The 27,586-nt window shown below is 35.9% G+C and overlaps 1 protein-coding gene across 1 annotated transcript; it reads right to left on the bottom strand.

The window, feature by feature from the left end:
- Window positions 1-392: 392 nt before the first annotated feature.
- Window positions 393-25,915, bottom strand: CAPN6 (Calpain-6). Its single transcript, XM_051209380.1, has 10 exons — window positions 25,850-25,915; window positions 22,147-22,557; window positions 21,895-22,103; window positions 20,188-20,377; window positions 14,575-14,877; window positions 11,963-12,217; window positions 9,370-9,501; window positions 7,499-7,701; window positions 5,890-6,148; window positions 393-931 (listed from the first exon to the last, which is right to left on the bottom strand). The coding sequence occupies exons 2-10, from the start codon at window positions 22,441-22,443 to the stop codon at window positions 734-736; spliced, it is 2,046 nt and encodes a 681-aa protein (XP_051073063.1). The 5' UTR covers window positions 22,444-22,557; window positions 25,850-25,915; the 3' UTR covers window positions 393-733.
- Window positions 25,916-27,586: the final 1,671 nt, after the last annotated feature.

Raw genomic sequence — 27,586 nt, 5'->3', positions numbered from 1 at the left:
ATTAATTGAGTTTTTTTATTATTTAATTTAGCCTACTTCTTTCTTTTTTTTTAAACAAACTATCAATATTCATGTTTATCTTTCTACTAAGTAGACAGATCTTTATGCGTTTAAAAAAGAGCACTAGTTGATCATTGAACAGTAATGAACGTCATGCCTATTTATTCAATTAGCCAATATCTTGATCCTACAAGAGATCAATTGTAAATCAAATAGCTTGTTGACAGTTTATCACTGTAAAATAGAATGATAGAAACTACAGTTCCAAGGAGAAAACTAGTTCCTTCAAGATTATATAAGGGCCTAGTTGGTAAATGTTAAAACGAAGCTGAAGCCTTGAGTTCCCTATCGATTGACATTACCCATTTACCACATATAAAAAGACAATAAAATACTGACACCATTAATAATTATATAATCTCAAAACCATATCCCCTGAAGCATTATTACTAAATAGTTTTAAATAAGTCAAACCAGTATTTCAAAGTATATAGAAAACGGATTGTACAAACAGAAATATATATATATCACAAAAGAATAAGACAGAGGGAGACAGACAAAGAAGAAGATTTATCACAGTTAATGCATTATATCACAAGTATAAAACAAACAGTGGTAATTAATTGATCAAAATAAATTGTACTTATATTCTCCATCCTCTCAAACAGGACGATGATGATGGGATTACAGTATAGACATTGTCAAAAAACAATATTGATCTTCTTTTCTCATATTAAATATTCATAAAGTCTTCTTGACCAACACTGTAAAATTCAATGAATAATGAACCTTTCATTTTTTGAAATCGTTCAGCTTTTGTATCTCTTCCATAGAGTGCTACTTCTTGTTGACAACGATTGGAAATTTCCGCTTCTGTAAAACTATGCCGTCCAAGAAATACATCAAATCCTAATGCATGTTTATCCATTATCTATAATAATAATAATAATAATAATAATAATAATAATAATAATAATAGTTATGCTGATAATATAAAGGTATGAGATGAACAAGTGGAAAAAAGTGCCAATTATGCTTTCATTTTCCCCCTTGATTTCCTTCTCATACAGTGTCTTTTTGTGTACTCTATCATACTACTAACTAATATTCAGTAATTAATGTCATTGTAGATAACTTATGAGGAAACAACACGCTAAATAGTGATCTTTCTTAGTATATATGAATCTGTGACATTTATTCCACTTATGATAGTAATTATGCGCTTTTAGCAAAACTTGTTTTTGTTCCTTATGTGTTTATTTAAAATTTTGTTTGTCTTAACACACCATTATGTCTATTAATCGTATAAACCATTCAAGCGCGTTTATGAAAAGTTTACGACTTCTCAGTGTACAAATTACAATCACAGATATCGTAGTGGCTGGTAATATGCAATGAAAAGAATGAACATTATTCAGATGTCGATTCCTGAAGTCTTAACTGGCAATCACTCAATATTTATCGTCAGGATCGATCACGAAATCAGAAAAGAAAATTTGCTGAAATACTTTGTGCTGAAAATTCTATATTGTAACAGAAATATAAGATTGAAATAAAGCCATTAATAACAATAATAATTTTGTTCTTTGAGCTGGATGGTTTGGTCATGGTGACACCATCGTTCTTCCCAACAACATCATAAGCACAAACTTCGGATAGAAGTGAAGTATGCGAATTTCTCTATATATGACTAACAGCTTGTTCTGTCGACATCGGTCGGTGTTGACCATTAACCTGTCATTGTTTACTTCTTTATCTTGATCATGACTCCCATCAATTTGATTCTTGGTCCTAGATCTATCCATAATTTTTCTGATTAGTTGATAGATTGGATCGAATTTGATGTATCTTTTAATTGCTGATTGACCTGAGACCCAAGTTTCTAAAACGTTCTCTAGAGTTCTTAGCATTTTCTCAATTCAGGACTTGAACATTCTTCCAGTTCAATGTTTGTTTGCCCACATATATTGGTATAAGCGAAGATATATCATAATGCTTGAATATTTGTTCATTCTTAACACTTTCCAAATTTTGTGTTCTTACTTTTCAATATTGCTGTGTCAACATTTCTACTGGCTGTTATCTAGCTTACTATATGTTCATGTAAATAATCATTGTGTAACAAATGAAGAAAATATTTATTCTTTGATAGTACATTGATGCGTGTAGATACCTCACGAAACTGAAGTTTATAAAATGTATTATTTATAATGGTGCTGCAATTCTAGACAAACTTCGTGTTAGATCTATCGAAGCGTCCAAGTCACCAGATTGAGATACGCGCAAAACCGAAGTTTCCAAAACAACGATTTGTCTACAATAGCGATTCTTTATTGAATAATACACAAAATTTAGTTACAAACCTCAACTTGTGAGGTGTCTGAGGCGTTTAAACGCGTCCTTCAAGTATGAAATAAAAGGCTTCCTGTACCATTAACATAAAGAATAATTACAACATACGACAGTACAAAGGACAGCTGATAGCTGTGTCTAAATTTGATAACAGTTTATGAACAACCGAAACCCGAACCAAGGGCAAAACAATATGGAGACTGTTGCGTTTAAACAAATGCACAAAACTATGGATAACCGCTACAGTGATTAGGGTACAGTAATTATAATTATAAATACAATGATAAGTACAATCAACGTTGGGAATACAACTGCTTACTGAATGTAAATAAGTAGTATAAAACAATATACGAAGGAGTGGAAAGGGAGCGAGTAGAAACAATGTAAGACAAACTTAACACTTCATGTGTTGATTTTTACCCGTTGCTCAATCGTTTGGTGAGAAGCATTAGTCAAAATTAACAGAAGACATAAATTGGAAAATGAAAAAAATGCAACAGCTATTCAACTAGTAACCATAAATAGTAGAGGCAGTGAACAAGTCAACTTATTAGTTAAACCACCGGTCCAAACCCCGCTGCTCTATCTACTTAGTTTGGGCAGCCAGTTAGTGGTATCACTAGGTATTATACACAAACGATTTAAGTCAAAGTACACCACACAAACGTGTGATTGATAAATAATTCACAACAAGACACCCAATATAAGATTAAAGAAACATGCCTAGTTTTACTGAGATTTGTAATATCTTAAAAAGCTTTAATTAGATATTAAATGGATATAAACTATAGGATTAAGGGAACTGTGTTAGTAAATTTAGTAAAAAAAAATAGGAGGGAAAGGGTGAAATTTATAAATTTTATTATCTTCAAAGTTACTTTTCCTCAAAGGTGAAATTGAGGAATTTCAATAGTTTCTTTTTGAAATTGATCTACAGTCATGTCTTATCAGGTTAATTGATTATTTTTTTCTGTTGACTACTTTTGTAATGGTTAGCAGTAAAATAACTTATCAGTGTTTTTCATTCAGTTTACAAGTAAGATGATATTTCGCATTATTATCAGAAGGGGTTTTGTGGAGATTTTAGAAACTTCATTGATTGAAATCATGAGTCAATTGAAGCTAGACCACCATGGAAAACCTGGAAGCAGTGGACGGCCGTTTCATCCTAGTATGGGACTCCTCATCTGCTCACTAGTGAATGACTTCAAGAGATACTTTTGGAGTTCTAGTGAGAAGCCGTTACTAGTGAAGTTCAACCAGATCTGTTGTGAGATATCAACTCACTGATGACAATGGTGTACGGTGGCGCAACTTCGTGGATTGGTGGAAGTTAGACATTCACACCGATGGATGGCGGCTGAGTGGTCTAGTTAGTTAAGCACCTGGCGCGAGACCGGTAGGTCCTGGGTCCGAGCTCTGCGGGCTCGTGGGTGCGCATTGCTGGGGGGTTTCGTACTAGGGCGTAAAGGGTCGTCCAGTGCTTCCAGGTTTCCCGTGGTGGTCTAGCTTCAATTGACTCATGATTTAAACCCGTGAAATTTCGCATTATGTTTAAACTTAACAGTAACTATGATCATGACAATAACCTTTTATCGATTAGTTGAGGTATAATTTAGAAAGATATCAATAAAATTTATTATTTCGGTTTACGCCTTAGCATTCAATTTTCAGTCATTCAGTTACAGGTTTAAACTCATCTAACACACATTGGGTTTTGGATGTTCAATTAGTAAAAGTACTCTTCACATTAAAATTAAGTTTAAAGTTAAGTAGATTAATTTGTATCCAATGAATGAATGAATAAATTTTTGAATTGACCTTCTAAATATACAATCAAAGTACCAGACTTAATAAATTCACTTATACATTCATATTATTCAAAGTGAAGTTAACAAATGAGACCTTGAATTACATGGCTCAAAATCGTTTGCAATGGCGCAGATGCATCCACTCTCTAAGTTCTCCCAAATTCTAATCTGAATTCTTTATGTCCCTTTTCTTTTTCTCTTTCCAAATTTATTTTACTAGACTATACTCCTTGAATAACATCTTCAAACCCTAATGTTTCCGATTACTACTTATACTCTTAATACTTCTACCACTATGGGATTTGAATCGACAATTGTAATGTGGTTTGGCAACTCGAACTGATGTACGTACGTACGAAGTTCTACGTTGTTCACTGACCGACTGACTGACCAATTAAAAAGAAAAAGAAAACTTTAAAGCAAAGAAGAAAGCATTCAAGATCAAACTTTTCTAACCCTTCACTTTTCAAGTTAAAAAATAATATTAGTAAAAATGATGGGAAGAACTTCATCGACAAAGGTTAAAACTTATTACAATAACATTACTCACAATACAATAGTAAACATTCACTAAGTGATAATTTTAAAACTGGAATAGGTATTCATTGATTGTCAATTTAATAAAATCCTGAATATTAAACTGTACCTTAAACTATCAAATTAAAAATTGAAAGTTTTATCATGAGTTTAAACAAATAACCATTAAAAAGAAATCATTAGATTAGTTCTAAAAGTATACTTCCACTGACAAGTATATATGTGCATAAATATGCACTTTTGTAAAAGTACTATAACAACAATAACTACTACTACTACTACTCGTTAGACTAGCTTCTCAAACTTCTATTCTTTTTACTAATGTCAAAGTAAATATATTGAACTAATTAAAAGACAACTCGTTAGGTTAGTTGGAATACACTGCATGTGACGGTTACAAATATATATATATATATATATATATATATATATATATATATATATATATATACATAGATAGATCCAAAACGCCCTGGTATGGATGAGGGTGGGAGAGTTCTCTCTCCCTCTTGAAATGTTCTTAGATGGATACATGTATATACCCACTGTCAAGGTAGTCCTACTCACTGGGTGTTATTTATGAAATTGAAAGGACAAAAAGTGAATATCCAGCGCTTAAACAAGGTTGATGAGTACTTAGTATCTAACTTGGTCACAAACTAATACCAATGGTGAACATGAGGTCCAGGATCCTGAGGGGATAAATGACGTATGAACCTATTGTTGGTCATCGGCTACCATTGGACCGCATCTGCTGACGTTACTCCACTGCCTTGTGGATTAAATCTATAGGTCAAAAGCTCGGGAGTGGCTCCTTAAGAAAACCACCTACTGCAGCCTAGACATTCGGGTAGTATATCAGTCCACACACAAATTGAATGATTCGTGTGGAGCATATATATTTTGGTGACTCTTTGTACTAATGTTTATGTGTTTAAATAAGTAAAATAATAATAAGACAGATATACAAACTGATATAAGTTGAAGAGCCACTGAAAACCAAAGGAGAATAGAACACGTATTTCATTCAATTTACAAGATCTTCATCAATGTGCATACATACATATAACTACGCGTAATCAAGTCCAGAATTTTCAAGTATCACTTAGATTGCCAATACCTAATTAGACCACCAGCTAATGGGTTTAAATCTAATGGTTATTATTATCATTATTACAATTATTCTTACTTGTATTTCAATTGGTTTATTTAATTTACGACGATAAAATATAAAATATTCATTCCAGACAGGATTATTATTACTTTGTGAAATGGTAGTTTGTACAGTATCATATTCACATTTAATAATACAATATGGTGATGGAGGATTTTTACCATCAGGCCATAGAAGATTCGATGCACTATGAACATGTAAACGTACAGCTCCTTTTGGTTTACCAGTGAAAAAATTTAAAAAACCATTCTGTGGGATATCTAAAGTAAATTCTCTGTAGTAAAATAATAATAAAAAAAGATATATACATAGTGTATCATATATATATGAACATGATACATTTAATAACAAGAAAAGTATTCAGGTAAAGTTTTGTTCTCTGAGCTGGATGGTTTCGTTGTGAAGCTTTCATTGTTCTTCTGAACAACATCGTCAGCACAGACTTCAGGTAGAAGAACAATGAATGCTCCACGACCAAATCATCTAGCTTATAGAACAAAACTCCAACCAAATCATCCACCTGAGCTACAAATCTTCTCTACCAACTCAAGAAAAGTATTGTAGTTATTTAAGATCTTTAAAGATGGACGATATTCGCAGGTTACTGACAGCCGATCATAGACATTTTTGAAGTAAACGTGTGTCAAAACCATCGAGTGAGCGCTATTGAGGTTAGATGTAAGATACTAGGAAAATATGACAAACTGATTATGAGAAAGACTATTTTTATAATTCAGCGGCGTGAGCTTAACGAAAAGTAAAAGGCGACTCTAACTAACTGGAGAATAGTAATTTACTCTAATATTATAAAACTTAGCCATATTAAGCACAATAAATAATCGATATCTCAAGTGAAAGATTGTATACACAATTTCGAATCATATCATGTACAAGATAGTGAGAAGTAGATTTGAACCTACAACTTACTGGTTGAAAATCAAATGCTATTTAATAGATTACTACAAGTGGATTGCATAGAAAATAGTGAGAAGCAGTGACCAACGGAGTCCAACCGGGTCTGTTGTGAGATAGTAACTCACTGAAAACAATGGTGGACGGTGGCTCAATTTCGTGGATTGGCTGAAGTTAGACATTAACACCGTTGTATAACGGCTCAGTGGTTTAGAGATTAAGTTCTCGCACGCGAGACCGATAGGTCCTGGGTCCGAATTCCGCGAGCGGGATCGTGGATGTGCACTGCTGAGTCCCATACTAGGACGAAATGGCCATCCAGTGCTTTCAGGTTTTCCATGGTGGTTAAGCTTTAATTGACTCATCAACCCTTTCTAATAATAGTCAGTTCGTTAGTTAATGATAGTGCAGCACTTGAAACGAAAATATACACCAGCCAAATGTATCATTCAAAATGAGCAAATACCAACGTAGAATGACCAGCATCAATTAAAATTAACTTCGATAATTACAAACACGTAAAAACAGTACATAATCACAATTTTAAATATCTCTACCCTACAAAAGAGCCACTCAAAATTGTACCTCTTTTCATGTGAACTGGACATCTGAATAGAAAAAACTTCACCAAACAGATATAATAAAACTTAGAGGACCATATACAGAATTAACAAAAACGAAACACACAGTAAAATTGGGAAAAAGAAATCACCTGCTTTCTGAACGTTTTGGTAAATATAATCTTAATAAATAAGCAGCTGTAGATAATGGTTGTTCCAAGAATGGAACTACTAAATATCGACCAACAGTTAAACGTGCACGAATAAGACAAACTCGATATGGTCTAGATGGTTCCACGTGAATTACTTGACAGAATGCTAAAGTATGCGATTTTACAGGACGATTATTTTCAATCTAGAAAGAATATAAAGTTAATAGATACATCAATCAGTATACAAAATTATCAACATGATAAGTGTGGATATAATTTGAAAATTTATATGAACAACTAAAGAAAAACAATAATTATTCAAGATTATCAATTCAATTACATATTTTCGATGTTTTGTAGATCTTAGTCAATAAATTAAAAACAGTTCTCTCAAGTAAGTAATTATTAGAAACCGTGTTACATTACACTACACTTATTTGAATCTACACATTTCATATATATTAACACTACATCAGTAATCTGAAACTTGTTTATTAAAACTGTATTATTTATCATGAATGCACACTAGTGAGGAGTCTCACATTAGGACAAAACGGCCGTCCAGTGCTTCTACGGTTTCCGTGGTGATCTAGCTTCAATTGACTCATGATCTCAACCATTGAAATTATAAGTAATAAGCTTAATTATTGTATGATTTCTTTCTTATTTTTCATTGGTTAAATGTAAACTAACTGTTCGCATATTGGTTAATCCATAATGTATCCATCAGGCTACATTGAAACGGTCAGTGTTCTACCTGTTTATTTTGAGAGTTGACTATTGTTGTTAAGTTAATTACCTTGAATGTGTGCTATTGACCTAAGCAATTTATTATTTATTGCGGAACCATATATATATATCGAGAAGTTAAGGTAATCTTTTGACTTTAGTCGACCTTAGGTGAACTATTTTCGTGTATCTAACATATAGGTTTTGACTAAATATACTAGTGGTTATTGAGAAAAAAGAACAAATGAACTGAAATACAGATATTAAGACATGAAAAAGGAGTACTTTGTATAAGATGACAAAACAAAAGATTAAAGTGCTTGATAGGATATTTGTTTCGTCCTCTCTGGTGTGGAACTCGGTTAGAAGTGAGCATTGATGACCCGGCCAAGGATCCAATTTATTAATTTCAAGCTTTGTGATGAACGCTTGATTTTTAGATCACTAGACTGGGATTTATTTATTCAAAACTCTAAACTTAGAAGCAATACGAATGGTTTGTGAGGATCAAACGAAAAAAAACATAGTTGTTTCCCAATGAACAGAAAAAAGGTATTATTTGTGTAAATCAATAAACTAATGTAAAAATATAAGGAGATTGAAATTATAAACTCTGAAATGAATTTCAGTTATGAAACCATAAGGTAGGATCGTTTGACACAAATCTAGTTCACACATACATCAGAAATAATCTCGGTTATACTTAAAAGTTTGGTTATTCAATAATATATGACTAGAAGTGGAAATAGGGACCAATAGGTCTCACATTAAACTCCACTCCATTTCATTCTACTTGAGTAATTGAGTAGTATCTTTAGTCTTCGTACAAAAATATGTGACTCAAAGCTTAGCACATAGATCCGTCCATAAGAAAATAAAATTTTCACTATGAAACCTGAAGGCTCTGGGTTCAAGCCCTGGTGAGTGATCATGGGTAAACACCACTGAGCATTCTCAAGATAAAATAATTTTCCAGCCCCCTTTACCTTTGAATGATTTCCCAGGTTAGGACCTGATAAATAATGTTGAATGTTAAATACAATGGTAATTTACTAAACATATAAACATTACAGTACTGAAATGAATTAACAATCAAAATTTTAAAAAAATAATCATATTGATTTTGAACAAAGATTTCTTACCTTGAATAGACCTAAACCAATAGACAATGGACTTAAATCAGGTTCTATGACCATAGTTAGTGGATCACGATTATATTTACGTACAAGAGATAGTAGAACTTCATCGGAATCATTCATTATATCGAAATAATACTGAAAATAATTTGAAAATTGGTATTTAAAGGTATGATTAACTTGAAGAAAATCTTTAAAACAACTTATTCAAGATTCGAAGTATTGTACTAGTGTCTTCATAGTTGAATATTTAGTGACAATTGTTAAGAAAAGTAGGATATGACCTTATTAGAGCTCATATTATATTATCTGTGAACAAAGAGTCGGGCAGTTACAGATAGAATAGTTCTTAAGTAACAACTTAACAAATCTAGCAGAAATCTCATGAAAAAAAAGAAACGAAAGATGTTCCTTGAAGGTTGAGGCAACCACTAGTGAACTGTTAAAAATTATGAAACTATGAAACAAGGGTTCCTGTTAACTGTTAAAATGATAAACATGATATATTACTGTAGAAGGGTTTCCCTGAGATTAAGAATATCCACATATTAAACTGTTTCAACTCTAAGAAAATTTAAACTAGAATTTATCAAATGAAGCAAGTGGTATAAGTAGTCAGTAAGCAAACTTTGAGTCAGTCAGTCAGTTACAACATAGGACCAGGCACATATATGCACCGGTCCAAATTGCTATACCTCATCAGCACAAGATGAACACCGGATTCGTAGAAGAAGTTTATTCAATGATGGTGATATATAAAAGAGAGATTGCATAGAAGGATATAGTACAGGAAGAAAGAATTGGTTGGTAGAAAGAAAGGTATAAAGTAAGTTTAATCTCCTAGTTTAAGGGAAAACAAAGAGTGTATACAACGACTCCATTGTGATCGATTCTGGGCTATGTCATTCAGAGTCTCCAACCATTGATTACGATAGTGGCGCGGAACCCAGCAAAGTAGTCTTCATCTACCAACATGGCTCAGACCAGAAGTTAGTGACTTCAAGGACTGATGTCACGTTTCACTTTGGTTGGCCCTAACTTTCCTCCGACCATCCCCAACACTAGTCAGCATTGCGCGTCGTGTTAATCGGTATTCAGGCATACGTAACACGTGGGCTCAACCATCTCAGTCGATGAAGGTTGACAACCTCATCAACTTATTTACCATCATTCCCTAATACCCTGCGTCAAATGTCGAAATAATTGATCAATGTTACTACAGCAAGTCAGTATAAGACAACAATGTAAACTCATTAAGTCAATGCTTTTCGTTTTAATTGTAGAGTAAAATGCAGTCTCAGTACTGAATTTAGAAGGTTCAAATCCTGCTCCACTGATTTCTGTTTCTCTAATTGGGCTAGTGTCATTAACCTTTATACACAAAAGATGTAAATTTGTACTTCGAAAACAAATTACATAAAATAGAATAATACAACAGTATTACTTCCACAATGACTATAAATACGTATGATACATTTACGATACATGTTTTACACAATCTCCTTACAGTATGAATTAACGAGAAAAGAAAGTCTATCAGTTAGTCGATTATTATCCAATCGACGTAAAGTATCAATACATGTAATAACGGAAAATATTTGTAGCTCAGGATGACGATGTTGGAGGTGTTTTGTTCTCTGAACTAGATGGCTTACTAGTGAAGCTTCCATTGTCTTTCTAGGCAACACTACATTCAAAACATAATCCAACTAACAGATTGTTCTGTCGATATGGAATATGAATGGCTTTTGTTCATGTTAAAATCGATCCAACCTATCAGCCAGTCAGAAAAGGGGTAAATCAATGCAAGGTCAAAGGTTAGTTAAAACGAGAAGAGAAGGAAACACCATCAGTTGATTATGGCTCACTTATTACTGAAGTGTGCGCTGATGACGTTATCTCGAATGATAATCAAAGCTTCAAGAATAAACCAATAAGTTCAGAGAACAAAACAATTCTAAAAAATAAATATTTTGATACTAACTTAATACTGTCCATTTCTTTTTACATAGTATCTTTTAGTGTACCGAAGTGCATTGAGTCATATATCTAGTCGTGTACTTTTTGAGTATGTTTAAATCCGGATATAGAGTTTTCTACTACAGTCTTTCTCATTCCCACCCCCTGTGGACATTGGGATAAGGAAGTAACTTGTCATTTAGACAATGTCCACGTAGCCAAGTACTAGTTAACAAGTAGGATAGTTCTGTCTACAAAGTCAAATTACCAACAACCAAACTCACATATTAAAGTCTCAGGGTTATGTATCAAGTAGCCTAGCATATCAAGCACATCAACTAGTTTCGAGATAAATCTCTCTAAATATCTAACTAGTTAGTATAATCAGTTTATAACCAATGGTTACGACAATTGTGCGAGTCCGAACCATGTAGTTTGCATCTACCAACATAGTTCACTTCAACAGTTAACAAATTCATGAACTGATAAATCTGTAAGTATAAACTTATTATTGAATTAATGATGCAATCAATTGAGAGAGTGAATTATCAACTTTAAACAATTAATAAATAGTATTCAGTTCAGATAAGTGAAATATTTCTTAAATAATAAATAAAATGTTCTCTTTTAATCAACTTACTTGAGGATTATGTAGAAATGTATTACGATATTGTAAATTGCCACCAGTTTGATGACCACACCAAGCACCATGATGTTCACATAAACGCCATGTTATATGTCCAGGTAAACTAACAAAACTAGTATCGGGAAAACGACATATTAACACACCAGACATATGTTGTAGTATAAATTCAAGTGGTATCCAAAATTCAGTTTCTGAATCAAAAGTTAAACCTAGTCGTTTTCGTGCCTCTAAATTTATTTCTTCCCATTCCTAGAAAAAAAAATGCACAAATAAATGTATTTATGGTAAATAAAATTATTTAGTTCAATACCGGACTCATGTTATTGATTAGTACTAGAGATGCACATATTTTGGTGTATGAGTTAATGGTACTACTTAAATCTTCAAAATTAAAGTACGTATGGGTAGAGTTTAGATTTGTTAATGAATGGTACAACAATTCAGTGTTTTAATCAATAAGCCGCCATTATTACAAAGATAGAAAATTTGTGTCAACATATAACACAACTGAACATTTAACTAGTGTTAAATTAAGACGATACTACAATATGTGTTGTTATTGCTGTTATTTTGAAGTGGTCTTAAAAAAAGCAAACTACAATGTACCATCAATTTTATACTGGTTATGTAAACTTTTATATGAAATTTGAAAATAAACTTATTATTTAGGTCGATACCTAAAAAAGAAGTAATCATTAATATCCAGCTCAATAATGACAATCGTGACCCCAAACAACCCTATATATATATATATATATATATATATATATATATATATATATATATATATATATATATATATATATATATATATATATATAACCTAAAGAAATTGACTCTATCTAGAGAAAACTGGATGAAATGAACTCCGAACTAACTCCTGTCTGGATAGGAAGTGAAGTAGTCGAATGCGTTGACAACCTCACTTATCTTGGATGTCTGACCGGCCCTAATGGGTTGGTGTATGACGAAATCTCAGCACGGATTCAGAAAGCTCGTTTGGCTTTTGCCAACTTATGTCACCTATGGCGAAGGCGAGATATCCGTCTATCAATTAAGGGACGAGTATACTGCGCGAAAGTTCGTTTTGTTCTACTTTACGGCTGCGAAACGTGGCCATTAACAGTAGAAGATGCTCGTAAGCTACTAGTATTTGACCACAGATGCCTTAGAGATATTGCTGGCATCTGCTGGGATCACCGGGTAAGTAATAGTAAGGTTAGATGCAAGGTATTAGGGAATGATGGTAAATAAGTTGATGAGGTTGTGAATCTTCATCGACTGAGATGGTTGGGCCACGTGTTACTTATGCCTGAATACCGATTAACACGACGAGCAATGCTAGGGGCAACGAAAGCAAAACGTGGCACCAGTCCTTGAAGTCACTAACTTCTGGTCTGAGCCATGTTGGTAGATGAAGACTACTTTGCTGGGTTCCGCGCCACTATCGTAATCAGTGGTTGGAGACTCTGAATGACATGGCTCAGAATCGATCACAATGGAGTCGTTGTATACACTCTTTGTTTTCCCTTAAACTATGAGATTAAAATCGTATAATTGAAGTAGTTACAAACTGAAACGAAACATTGATCGACCACATACAATTCCGGTCTTCTATAATGCAGGAATTTATCAATACAAACAGGATTTGTGGGTTGCATCCAGCACACACAGATCTGTGTTGGGGTATCATTGGAAACCAGGAAATAATGAATAGCTATTTCGTCCTAGCATTGGGGTCCTCAGAAGTGAACACTCCAGAGCCCACAAGGGATCAGACATAGAACCGTTAGGTCCCATACTGAAAGCCAAACCGCCAGAAACACTGGAGGTTAGATCCGATGGTATTATTAAAACCTCAGTACAACATTTATAGGTGGAATCCAAAAACAGAATGACCCTGCTTTGGACATGAAAATCAACATAGTGAATTGAATCAGAGAGTAGGAACCTTTTTAAAGTAACAGAAGGACTTTAGGTTAATTGCTTCAATCCAAATCAATGAAGTGACATGAAATACTCAGATATTTATTAATTTTCTAGCTATGATGCATTCTTTGTTCGATTTAGCTTGCAGTACCACATCATTCAGGGATGGTTTAGTAGTTAAAGCGTTTGGCTTTTAGCCATTCAGTTATAGGTTTGAACCCCATTCCAAAAACCTAGGTTTACACAAGCGTTTAGTTATAGAAAATTGGCGTATGACTATTAGTTTGTAACTGGTAAATTGGTTACATAAAAATATACCAATCAACATATATACCTAAAAGGTTTGTAAATATGACTAAACTTATCAAGCCAGAAGTTTGCTAAGAGAGAGTGTTCACAACACACATCAGTAAAAGGTGTATGAAAGGCATCAAAATATACAATTGCGATGACTATCCATTTATGTTTGTATACATCTGTTATTTGGCTAAAGCATGCTGTATTTGTTGTTAGAAGAAACTAACAAATGGTAACTTAGTGAAAAGCTTTATTGAAATAAATTCAAGGTTCAGAAGATAAGTTACAAAAAAATTAACTTAACATCACACACAGCCAATCGTTATACCGAAAAAAAACTAATCAAAATTGATGAATCAGAACAAAATAAGTGAACGTACACTAGATGATGAACTGTAAGCTCCTTTCCATTCACCTTGACCAGAACCACTATCGATTACACTCAAAGGACAACGTAAACGCATTAAACGAGCTTGTATAGGACAATCACCAGCACGTCTAAACATATCTTTAAATGCACCAAAAACGCTAAGATCTTTCGGAACTCCACAAACTCTTGTTAATAAATAGCCATAATTTAGATAAAGTCCAGATTCTTTATTAAGCACATGATCATGAAGATTAGGAGCTCCAAAGATATGAGGCGATGTTTCAGAATCACCATCCTGTTGTTCACTGTCTTCCTATAGAAAAAACAACACCGGAAAATAATTCAAACATGTTTAAATCACATTGAAATAATGAGCCGACCTAAGCTAGACCACCATTGAAAACCTGGAAGCACTGGACAGCCGTTTCGTCCTAGTATGGGACTCCACGGTAGTGCGGGATTGTTGATGCACACCACTAAGGAGTCCCGTGCTAGGACGAAATGGCCGTCCAGTGCTTCCACGTTTTCATAGATAGTCTAACTTAGATCGGTTCATGAGTTCAATGAAATCCAACAATTTCCGCCACCCATACTGAAAATGACTAAACTAGCTGGAAGATGCTCGGAAAGCGGAAATGCGGGACAGGAATTTACTTGGTAGAGAATTTCAACAAGCTATATAGCCTGTATAAACAGTCAATCTTAGAATCAAAGAAGAAATGACAGACTGACACTGATGATTTCCATCAATTATTAAAGGATTTCCAGACTATGCTCAATGTATTTTCTAGCATTAAAAACTCCCTATTTAAATAGAATTTTATTGATGTTTCTAAAAAAACTAAATTGCCACAAAGGAAATTGAAAAGGTTAAATTTCTCGATGATTTGTAACAGTTTCTATAAAGGTAATTTTCTTGAAATAAATCTCATCACTATTAACATCTGAATAGACTCTTCAGCTAAAATTATCATCTAATCCCCAAGAAAGATGTGTTTCTGCATATTAATTAGTGATGCAAAACCAACAAACGTAGTTGTCGTCGCTCTATTTTTGATCGTTGAAGATGATATAAAACCAACAACTGTGGTTCTGCGTTTAAACCACTTCATACCATACGATTAGGTTTCAAATTCAAAGCACCCCCAGTAACTTCAGTTTAGAGAGTCTGAAGGTATCACAAGTTCATATACAAAAAGGTGTGGCTTATATATGTACTTGTTTACTCAGTTATGTTGCTTCAAATATCCAAGTGCAGTTAAGAGGGGTGGGTTCACTCTCCTGGATAGTGTTTGAGTACGTATGGTCTTTTACGTGGACTTTGCTCATTTCCTTTACATAAAAAGGATGTTTCTGTAAAGGGACCAATGGAAAAAAGGACTTTCTGTACGTAAAGTGAGTTTAAGCGTCCAAACGATCTCGATTCAAAATAAATGGCAAACGAATTCACTTTGGTAGGTGGAAAAATAGAATTATCAAAAGAGAGTACTTATTTCAGTCTAGATTTAATCCCAAATTCGATTAATACCCACTCCCGACCGTAGCTGCTACCTTGACGCGGTGGTCGGGCTTGCCTATCGTGATGACCCAACCGAGCTATATTGGCTGGAAAATATGTTCCTGTAGGTTCTACCATGCCAGGCAGGTCGATTAGAGAACGGTAAGACTAAAAGCAGCAACTCAAGGTCTGAGGGCGAAGTCGTACTGCTGACTGTAGAAGAGTATGACAGCAGTAAGGTGTTTCCCTCGGACAACCAGCATCTACAGCGATGCTGCCTTCTCACAAGGAAGGAAGGGGTTAGAAAAGGTCGACCCTAAAAATGTCACACCTCACTTTAAATCACGTCCTTTTTTCACCTCGCACCGCTAGGGCGAACGATTCAAGTAAGCGGAACGTTACTCCTGGTCTCCTGAAACCACGCTCTAAACTACATGTAGGAGCTTTTAACGTACGAACACCGTGCAAAATAGGACAACAGGCTTCCTCAGCTGGGACTTTAGAATCTCTCGCCATCAATGTGTGCTGCGTCTCCGAAACGCGCATACAGGATCCGAGTAGCGTCATTCATTTGACATCACCATGTCAAAATAAAGAACTAACTCGATTCCCACTTCGTGTATCTGGAAGCCCAGATGCTGCTTCTCGTGGCCTCGCCGGCGTAGGTATAGCATTGAGTCCTAGGGCAGAACTATCTCTCTTAGACTGGATCCCAGTAGGCGGTGCACTGTCCGACTAAACGGAACAGTAAGGACTCGGAAAGATAGGGACACTCGTCGTTGCCTCTTCGTCGTCTCTGCCTATTCTCCCACTGACTACAGCTCAGATGATGTAAAAGATGAGTTTTACAGAAAGCTCTCCGACCTCCTCCGAAAAGCTAGGTGCTCAGGTGTAGTAATAGTGGCTGGGGACTTTAATGCTCAAGTAGGTAAACTTAGCGATAGGGAAAGACACCTAGGTGGATCTTATGGTGTCGTGGCTCAAAGAATAGATTATGGCGACCGTCTGTTGCAGCTATGCTCAGATAACCGCCTGTTCCTTGCAAATACTAACTTTAAGAATAAAGAAAAACATCTTTCAACACTGCGACCCCCTAATTCGTTCCAACGTTGGACCCAAATAGATCACATCGCTATCAGCCACCGATGGAGGGGCTCGATAGAAGACTGTCGCTCATTCTGGAGCACATGCTTAGATTCAGATCATGCTCTAGTAAGAGCGCGTATTTGCTTGCGTCTTACTGGACGTAAGAAAGACGCTGCAAGGAAACCTCTTAGGGTCCTGTTTAATGATAGCCAAACTAAGAGTATATTTCAGGAACAACTAGGAAAACAGTTAGGCAGCCATGTAGGTGATGCCCACCTCGAGGCAGCATGGAATGATATCCGAAAAGCTGTGGAAACAGCAGTGATATCTGCTAGTACGGTAAACCGTAAGGTTATGAAGCAACACTGGATCTCAGCAGCATCTACCGCACTGATAGATGCTCGAAAACTCATTCCATCTGGATCTGAACATAACGAAGAGCGGAGTCAGCTTAAGCGCAAGCTGACAAGAAGCCTACGCAATGATCGCGAACAGTGGTGGGTAGCGAAAGCAAGAGAGATGGAAAAGGCAGCGGCAATAGGTAATAGCAGACAATTGTTCAGACTTGTTAAGGAAACCGGTATTAGGAAATCGACTGTTAGCGAAACAATCTCACAGAAAGATGGACATATTATACATTCTCAATCCAGGAGATTGGATCGATGGGCAGAACACTTTAGGGATCAGTTCAACTGGCCTTCAGCCACACTTCGGTTTCCCACGATCTCCAGTCAACCTGAATGGCAAGTTAATGTAGGTCCTCCGTCTCTTTACGAAGTTGAAAAAGCCATAGGAAATCTGAAGCGAGGGAGAGCAGCAGGCCCTGACAGGTTTACTCCTGAGATTTTTAAGGATGTTGGTTCAGTATTAGCAGTGAGATTAACTGAAGTCTTAGGAAGAATTTGGGAACTGGACACAATCCCATCTGATTGGTCTCAATCACTGATTGTGCCAGTCTATAAGAAAGGACAAAAGTCCTCTTGTGACAATCACAGAGGAATCAGTTTGACAAATATAGTGTCTAAAATATTAGCTTCAATAATACTTCGACGCTTAACTTAAGCTCGTGAAGAGCAGATTAGAGAAAACCAGGCCGGTTTTCGACCTGGACGTGGTTGTATAGACCAGATATTCACACTACGTCAGGTTCTAGAACACAGACACACATTCAGACGCCCCACAATCGTAGTATTTATCGACCTTAAAGCAGCATTCGACTCTGTTGATCGTAAGGTTCTATGGCAGTGTTTGTCACTGAAAGGAGTACCAAAGAAGTACATTAACCTTATAAAAGCTCTCTAGTCGAACACAACTGGTAGAGTGAGAGCTTATGGCGAACTGTCATCAGAATTGATTCCCTCAAGTGGTGTTCATCAGAGCTGTCCACTCTCTCCATTCTTGTTCAACTTTGTCGTCGACGTCCTACTTGGTGAAGACGCTGACAAAATACAGAGTCTTCCGACCACTCTAAGCAACAATGCAAGCATGTTCGGCATGCGACTCTCCCCCTTGAAATGCAAAATGTTGCTTCAGGATTGGGTTCAATCGACACCCGAACTAATGATAGGGAGTGAAGTAGTTGAGCGTGTCGATCGCTTCACTTATCTTGGAAGTCTCATCAGCCTTTGTGGTCTGGCGTGTGACGAAATCTCAGCACGGATACAGAAGGCTCGACTAGCCTTTACCAACTTGCGTCATTTATGGCGTAGGCGAGATATCCGTCTATCAACCAAAGGATGGGTTTACTGCGCAGCAGTTCGTTCCGTCCTACTTTATGGCAGTGAAACATGGCCGGTAAGAGTAGAGGATATCCGTAGGTTACTAGTATTTGATCAGAGGTGTCTTCGAATTATTGCTCGTATATCCTGGGACCATCGAGTAAGTAATGCAGTTGTCAGGAAACGGGTACTAGGTAAGGATGGCAAATCAATTGATGACGTAGTGAAACTTCATCAGTTGAGATGGCTGGGACACGTGTTACGTATGCCCAACGACCGACTGCCTCGACGTGCGATGTTCAGTGGTATAGGATTAGGTTGGAAGAAAGCTAGAGGCGGCCAAACCAAAACATGGCACAAGTCCATGAAGTCACTGACAAGTGGTCTGAGTCATGTTGGTAGGTGTAGACTACCTGGTTGGGGACCGCGAGATGATAGCAACCGATGGTTAGAGACCCTGAATGGCATGGCTCAAAATCGTTTGCAATGGCGCAGGTGCATACACTCTTTGTGTTCTCCCAAATTTTAAGTCTCCTGATTCCTCCTTGTCTCTTTTTTTCTCTTCCCAAATTTATCTCACTGGATTATACTCTTTAAATAACATCTCCAAACACTAATCTTTCCGATTAATGCTTATACTCTTACTACCTCTACCACTACGGGATTTGAATCGACAACTGCATCTCTGCGCTAATGTGGTGTGGCAACTCGAACTGATGTACGTACGTACGTACGAAGTTCTATGTTGTTACTGACTGACTGACTTAATACCCACTACACAAAATATCATTGATTGTAAAATGACAAAAAGCAACAAATTACTGAGTTAATTCAATGTAGATAACCACTTAATTCTATATTTGATGATATTTTGATAAATTCAATTATTAATTTTGATCAGTCTTAGCATATGTGAATCCTGTTTGGAATGCCGCCATACAGCCATTTCGTCACATGCTTTATAGAAAAGATGGATTTTAGCTAGCATTGGAATTTAAAACTCCAACTTGGACTTATCAGCTGGATGTATCTGCATCCCACTGTTGATGTTCACATCAGAACTCGAATCCAACACCTTTCGTTTCAAACACACAACGCGATATTCGCTGATCTAATGAGTCTAGATAGATGACTTGGAATACTCCACCAGCCACAATTCATCTATTCTATGAAAAATACGAATGTTTCATTATCATTCGACCAAAATTTTAAGGAGAAATTTGTTAATGCACCCCGTCCGTCCTTCTACACACAAAATGGTAGAATAAACTAAACAAGCATTCAATGAAATGATTATAAAACATTCCATTATGTAACTAACTTTTGTACAAAATATTACAATACACTCATCAATTAAATCTTTCTCCATTTGTTCAAAGAACAAAACTTGTTTCATAGCTGGTGCAGAATATAAATTTTGTAAACTAATTGATTCAGTCACACCGCCAGTCAAATCCATCATAGCTTCTTCTAGTCGAACATACTCCAATTTATCATAGCCACCTAATAATCTAAAATAAATTGAACATTTCCAACGAAGAGGAGATAGGAAAAAATAAAGAGGAATAATACTTAAATATAGGCAGTAGAGCTTATTCAAATCATGTATATACAGAGTATACCAACCACTAATCGATAGATATATATAACCGTGACACAAATCGATAAGTTCGCAAAATATAAAAGGGAATTATTAACCACATGACTTTGAGTGCAAAGCTTACTGATTTTTCTTGTACGGTAATTTGTATAAATTGAATGAAGATAATTATCACAAACAACTAATTCTGGTGATCTGAAAACTAGTAAAAATCTTGGTCAGTAAAAACAGTAACTGTGAACCTAATAGAAAGGCTTTTTGTTAGTCGTTTGAGTAGGTGAATTGATCAACCATACTACAATAAAGACTTAATGGTTATATTAAGGGAACTTGCACAGAATGCACCTATACCAACTAACACTGGTCCGATTCAGTCCCCAATATCAACGAGAAAATTCAGAACTCTTACTAATAATTATATAAACCTCATACCCGTTGATTAAGTTATTAGCTATCCGGGTAATGCGCTGGGTATTTGAAAAGGAAGGTACTAGGTTCGAATTCCAATGTAAACATAGAAACTGGGGTAAATGACCCAAATAGGGATAAACGCGCTCTTTGGATTTCATTATCAGTCATAATACATCTATTCAATAAAGATAAAAGGTTGCAAACAGAGGATTTCTTTCTTTATTATGAAACAATTAGTTGGATAGTAGCATATCGGTCAAAATACTGATATTATGATAAACCGCTTTGGCGAGTGGTAAGGACTTGATGATACGGAGATTTCGCTCATGAGCTGTCATTCTGGAAACTAGTAATCAATACTTTTTGTATCTAACTGCTTCTCCATATTGTATATATTTACGTTGAGGTTTATTTTTGAGTCACGTGATAAGAGAAAATGGACTTCAATGGCTGTCCGACTGACATCATTTTGTGGTGTAAATTTACAATGCACCATTTAATTCCATGGAACCCAAACCATTCCAATGATATAGTATGTGTTTTATCATAGAAAAAGATAAGAAGCATAAATTAGTGGACGTAAATAAACGAGTTGGGATTCAAATTCTTAGTTTTAGTACTCAAAGTCGAACAGCGACTTTTTAGGTGGGAATGAAACAGTAAATAGAAGAATAAAATGACTAACTATAAAAAAGCTGAAATTGAAAAAAATGCTCCGTGAGACTATTATAGTGAAATTAAACTCATTTAATTGCATTACATAACCAGTGGATATGTTAATGACACTATCTAGCTGCCTAGACCGAAATGGTTGAACTGTGGCTCGAACTTACGACCTGCTGCCTGAAGGCCGAGTCCTTTAATCAAACTACCACTGGCTTAATGATTATAAGCTAACAATAAAGTTTTTATTGACGTTAAACCAATCGTAGAAAACAACAATATTCCAACCCGATTAGCTTCTGATTAAAACAACAACGATTTTTAAAGGCGATAAGATGTATTGTGAACACTTACTTAGCATAGGCTTTTTCTAATAAGGCTGGCCAAAACTCTTTGGTACTAGAAGATGATAAAGATATACACTTCCCTTCATAACATGGTAATAGATCATCAATTGTTACTTCAAAATACATGCCTTCTTGCCAAAATCGAAAGCGAAAGATTCCCGGATGTTCATTGATATGCTGTACATCCCATTCTTGAGATTTTATATCAACAAGTACCTACATTATAAAATTTCACACATTAATTACTAATTCAACTTACTTTTGCCCAGTACTTCGCCTTATATTTCAGACCGGTGAATGCGAGGAGAATATTGAAATTTTTTACAAAGCCTCTTTTTAGACTAAAATATGATTCATTTCGACTGAAACATGGATCAGAGACAATTTCAGAAGGTCGCAAGTAACTTAAAGGACCAGCAGGTATATTAAGACATTGCAAATTCATTGATTCTGGTGGGAATTCATCGTCGACAAACTTGACTCCTCTGGTTAATTGCTCCTTTTTTAAAGTAGAATAGTCTTGATTTCTAAACTTGACGAAACTTGTTAACGACATGCTTGTTTATTAACTAAACCACAAGTAGTTTTATTCGGCATAACATAAAGTATCTGGATAAGAAGTAATACTTTTGATGACTTTTATGAAATCGTCTGTAATGACATAAGTGTTCTATGAACAATAAAAAATATGTAAAAAAAGGATATTTGAATGCACATGAATTTATATACAGTTAAAGATTATTTCCTTAGCATTTCCTTGTTTCGCTTCGTCTGTTTTAGTAAGATCTAATATTTACATCAACTGTGAATTGATTGTTCGCTAGTTTTATTCTAGATAACTCGTATTACTGTTATTGAGTAACTAATCAGTCAGTAATATACAACCCAGAAGCCTAGTACGAGTATGTATAGGTTTAAGTACTTAACGCTTGTGACATTACATCAAGAGAAATCAACAAGACGAAGCAGAGAAGAGGGAGTATTATCACTTCAGTGAAACTTAATATACTAGACTTAGTTCGAAGGCAGCAAGTAAGATAGAAATATGAAGTAATACCAAACTCATTACATGGGGGGAGATAAGAAATAAATTCAAATTCCCACAATTGTGGTCGTTTTTGGACAATTGCTCAACATCTCCATAGATAGAATGGAATCATTGACTGCAGATCAACCCGGAAGTTTATGCCTGCTGACTTTACTCAGTTTAAAAGTCAGTAACTCTATGAACTGATGATTATGCGATCATCCATAGTTTTCTTCTAAATTATCATTAAGGCATGTGGTGGATAAGCATGTGTAACATATTTCCCAACCACCGCAGTTAATGAGTCATCAGTCAGTTTTTCACGAGAACTAAGTTGACAGAAAAAAGTGTTGGAATGAATCAGTAAAAGATTATTGCAGAATATACCAAATGGTCACAACAAACCGAGTCGGTAAAAGCTAATCTTCGTGTATCAACCCGACAAGTCTTGGGTCACTCACGTTTTCTACTTTCAGACTCCATTGAAGAAAACTACACTTTCACAGACAAACCAGACTGCTGGTAAGTTACTTCACACCCTGTCTTGGGTTCATCGTACTGATGTTTTTTCTGACTAACATGGAGACTTGTTATGTGTAATGTATGAAGTAATCACCTCATTTAATTCAAGTTAACATCATTGACTTGCCTTGCTTACAAAAAATTCTATGCCATACTCAATAAAACTCGCTTGCTGGTTTCCCCTCTAGCCAGTAACGCTTTGATGGGACCTTTGACAGGTTATCAATTCTGAACGCGCACTGCTGAGGAGTCCCATACTATAATGAAACGGCCGTCCAGTGCCTACAAGTTTTCCATGGTGGTCTAGCTTTAATTAACTAATGATTTCGAATATTAGATTACTTTTTATATCTGTTTATCTTCTTTACTTTTAAGCTAAATAGTAACTCGTTAAATAATATGCTTCATCTATAGCAGGTGCTATGCACTGCAAATCGGTAAGCACAAAACACGTTATTAAACCTATGCAGAGATTTATTTAACCACATAAAGTTCAAGACCCAAGGTAACATGGCTCAAAATAATTTTCAATGGCGCGAACTGGTTTATTCTTCACCGCTCTCCAAATCATAAGTTTTGGCATTATTTTTACTTTTATATCTAACTACTTTATCCCTTTTCCGAACCATGTTTTTCATATTGGGTCTTTTTTTATTACCTTTAATAACTCTACTACTCAAACTTCTTCACTATTCAGTTTGTTGGTTCTATCTAGCTACATTAGTGCGACACTTGAACAGATGCATATGTGTGCCCGGTCTGACTGATTTGATCGTTAACAAATTGGGTCTTACAAAAACTACCTGAGCGAAATTAACTTTATCTAACGTTCAATCACCAAGGGTAGGATTCGCATCAGGTCAAAGCTAGTTATGATACATCAACCGTCAAATGTTCAAAAAATTTCATTTTGCACGTGTCTTTTCAAACAGGATCGTACTATTTACGTGCTCTAAACTCTTTAGGTAAACGATCAGCTACCTTTATCAGGTGTACGAAAAAATTAGTTGAGAACAGAACGGGTATTTACGGCAGAAATCGATGATCTGTAATGCCTAAAATTTGCTTTTCTCTAGACATTTATGCACATTTTTGAGCCAAAACAGAAAACTTGAAATCTTATGTATTTTCAAGACTTTTCTTGAGAGAAGATACAACCAAAATACTCTCCCTGTCGACAAAATCGAATTTTGTCCCCAATAAAGGTTTAGGGGAAAGTTAAAGTAATGCATACATTTGAATACTGAAACGAGGTAAAGATATATTTGACGGATTGAATCAGTAGGAAACATTTTTTGACTTTTAGCGAACATAATTCTTCCATTTACCCTTACAAAGTGGACAAACGCATCCGATGCTTTCCAGGTTTGGTAAATTTTATTGCAGCTAGAAAGTTGATGTCTTATTAAGTAAGAGGTTTGACAGTGACTAGATAAATACCAGTTGACCTACACTCCAATATTTAGTCCCTCGTTATAGACTATTTTTCGAGGTCCCATTACGGTGAGACTATAATTTATGGAAGACTATTGAGCGACGCTAAGGTGGCCTTGAAAGTGTTTACCTACTAACTAGGACTAAATGAGGATCATAAGACAGTGTCAGGAATTAGGATTATGATATGCAGTTGATAGCTAGGGTTAAGAATTAAATTTAGTGTTTTCATCACAAACTGACATCAGCCGTAATGCCAAAACTCTATTTAGCCGAGTGGATGAATGAATTTTGCACCAAAATCCAAGACTCGCTATTTTATATCTGATTGGTTCATCCATAAATTGTAGTCTCACTTCCATTAACAACCAACCAACTGTACTAGAAAAAGGTTTACGATATACTATTTTTGACGTCTTATAGGGCTCTAAAAATCGAGAAACAATGATTTGGAACCGTATTCTAGTAATTGGGTATCTGAGCAAATTCAAATGCCAACATGTAATCCACTTCTCTCATTGCCTAGCTAAATCAACGATTGAAAGTAGCTTACATTAGGCTATTAAAGCCCAAATTATGTACTTGATTCACAGAGTACAAAATGTAAGGGTGTAAACAGCTCTGTACTAAGTATGCTTTTATATGCCTATCAACAAACATAGCCAAGGCTCCAAAACAATAAAATCCTTATGCCTCGTTAAAAGGCATAGCCATATGCTTCTTCTTCCCTGATAAGTTGAAAGTTGGTAGCTGCTCCGAAACCACAAAGGGAGTCAAAATTATAACTAGGATATATACTAATTACGACGTTTAGGAGTATAGTACTATACTCCTAAATAGTTTATACGTATAGACTACTGTTAGTACTAAGCTAGTGAATATTTAAGTTTTATCTGATTTTCAGGTAAATTTATTAAAAAAATAATGATTGACTGATATTGGGTCACCAGAAATAGTTTTTTTGATAAACGAACCACACATTTGGAAAGTAGACAGCATAACAACATCATACACACTAGTAGCGTCCCCAAGGTCGAAATTCAACTTGACGGCACTGAACTATCCAATGTCTAATTCATTATGAAGAATGAGTCCAAACTGAATTATTACTTGCATACGCTTCTTGACACTACTGTACGATTTCAGTACTTTGTCGGCATCTTATGAAGATATCCTGGCAACTCGACTACCTTTTTACTGAACGATCCATCCCGAAATTTATTCAATCAAATGGTTCAAATGGTTGTGGACGGAATAGAAGAAGCTTTCGCTTAACAGGCTTCCGTGTCTAGTAGCAGGGGATCACCAAATCCTCCAGGCAGGAACCTAGGTATGTTAACAATAAAAGAGGAAAAGAAATCGGTGATGCTGTCCTTGGTCCTTAAGAATAGGTCAAGTTGCCGGCGGCGAATTCCAGCTTTTGACAACTCTTAAGGAGTAGAAGTTCGTGTCTTCATTCCGTCTTGCTGTGTTGTGTTTCCAGTTTCTGGGTGTTACCCCTTAGGTTGTTATTCGAACTAAGCTTAAGTAGGTGTTTAAGAGGATGTCCAGAAGTGTTAAGAATACTATAAGCCATTAATAAATCAGATGGACTACTTTACACTTTGAAGTGTTAAAGGTAAGTCCGTTATCGTCTGCCCAACTTTGAAGTCGAGTCAGATCCTCCTGAAGTGCCTGTATATCGTCTTGGTTGCGTATCTCTCTCCAAAGTTTCACGTCGTCGGCAAAAAGTAATAAGTCTGACGTTACCTGTTGAGGAAGATCATTTATGTAGATCAAGAAGAGAAGAGGCCCTAGTACTGAGCCCTGGGGGACCCCACTAGGACATTCCATAGCCTGAGATAAAGTGAAATTAACCCTAACCTTAAAGTGTCGATTTTTTAGGTATGAAGTAAGCTAATCGATTAGAGGTGGTTTGATACCTAGTCGTTTGAGCTTATTGATAAGACACAAGTGGTTAACCTTATCAAAAGCTTTTGAGAAATCTAGGTACATGATATCAACCTTCCCCTTGTGATCAAGGATGCTTGTCCATCTGTCCACCGCAGTCAGCAGGTTGGTTATACAAGAGTAGCCCTTCCTGAAACCATGCTGTTGGGGTGAGAAGAAATTTAAGGGCAGTAGATAGTCGTTTAAACCATCGCATATCAGGGACTCCATGAGTTTTGAAGGTAATGACAGGAGAGCCACCGGCCGATAACTTGAAGGTTCATTGCGTCGACCTCCTTTGAAAATTGGTGTGATGTGAGCCAACTTCCAATTTTCCGGTAATTTGCCTCGGCTTAGCGAGTGTGAAAACACCACGCTAAGAGGCGTTGCCAGGATTGAGGCTGCCTCCCTCAGTATGGCAGGATGAACCATATCCGGGCCAGGAGAAGTATCTAGTCTTAAGTGCTGCAATTTCCGGAACACCAAGTCAGCGCTTAGGTCCACTTCGGAAAGTCCTGTGGGATTGCAGATGAAACTGTCGTCAGTAAAGTTGATGTGCCGCCAGAAGGTTAGCGGCGTCGCCATCGTTGTCGGTCGGGCCGTTAAGGCCTAGCAGCTGAGAAACTCCTGTTTTGGCTTGACAAAGAGAGGCTGCATAACGGAATAGGCTTCTATTGTTAGAGGCAAATTTGTCCATAGGCTTTGTCTGGTACTGAAGCCTGTCTTCTCTCATAGCCTTCGTGCATATGTTCCTGATATGTTTATATTGCCTATACGCTCCGTCGTT

The sequence above is a fragment of the Schistosoma haematobium genome, chromosome 1 (genome assembly GCF_000699445.3).
Source record: "Schistosoma haematobium chromosome 1, whole genome shotgun sequence".
NCBI classification, from domain to species: domain Eukaryota; kingdom Metazoa; phylum Platyhelminthes; class Trematoda; order Strigeidida; family Schistosomatidae; genus Schistosoma; species Schistosoma haematobium.
The sequence above is the reverse complement of the archived record's forward strand: the minus strand, read 5'-3'. Positions and strand labels throughout refer to the sequence as shown.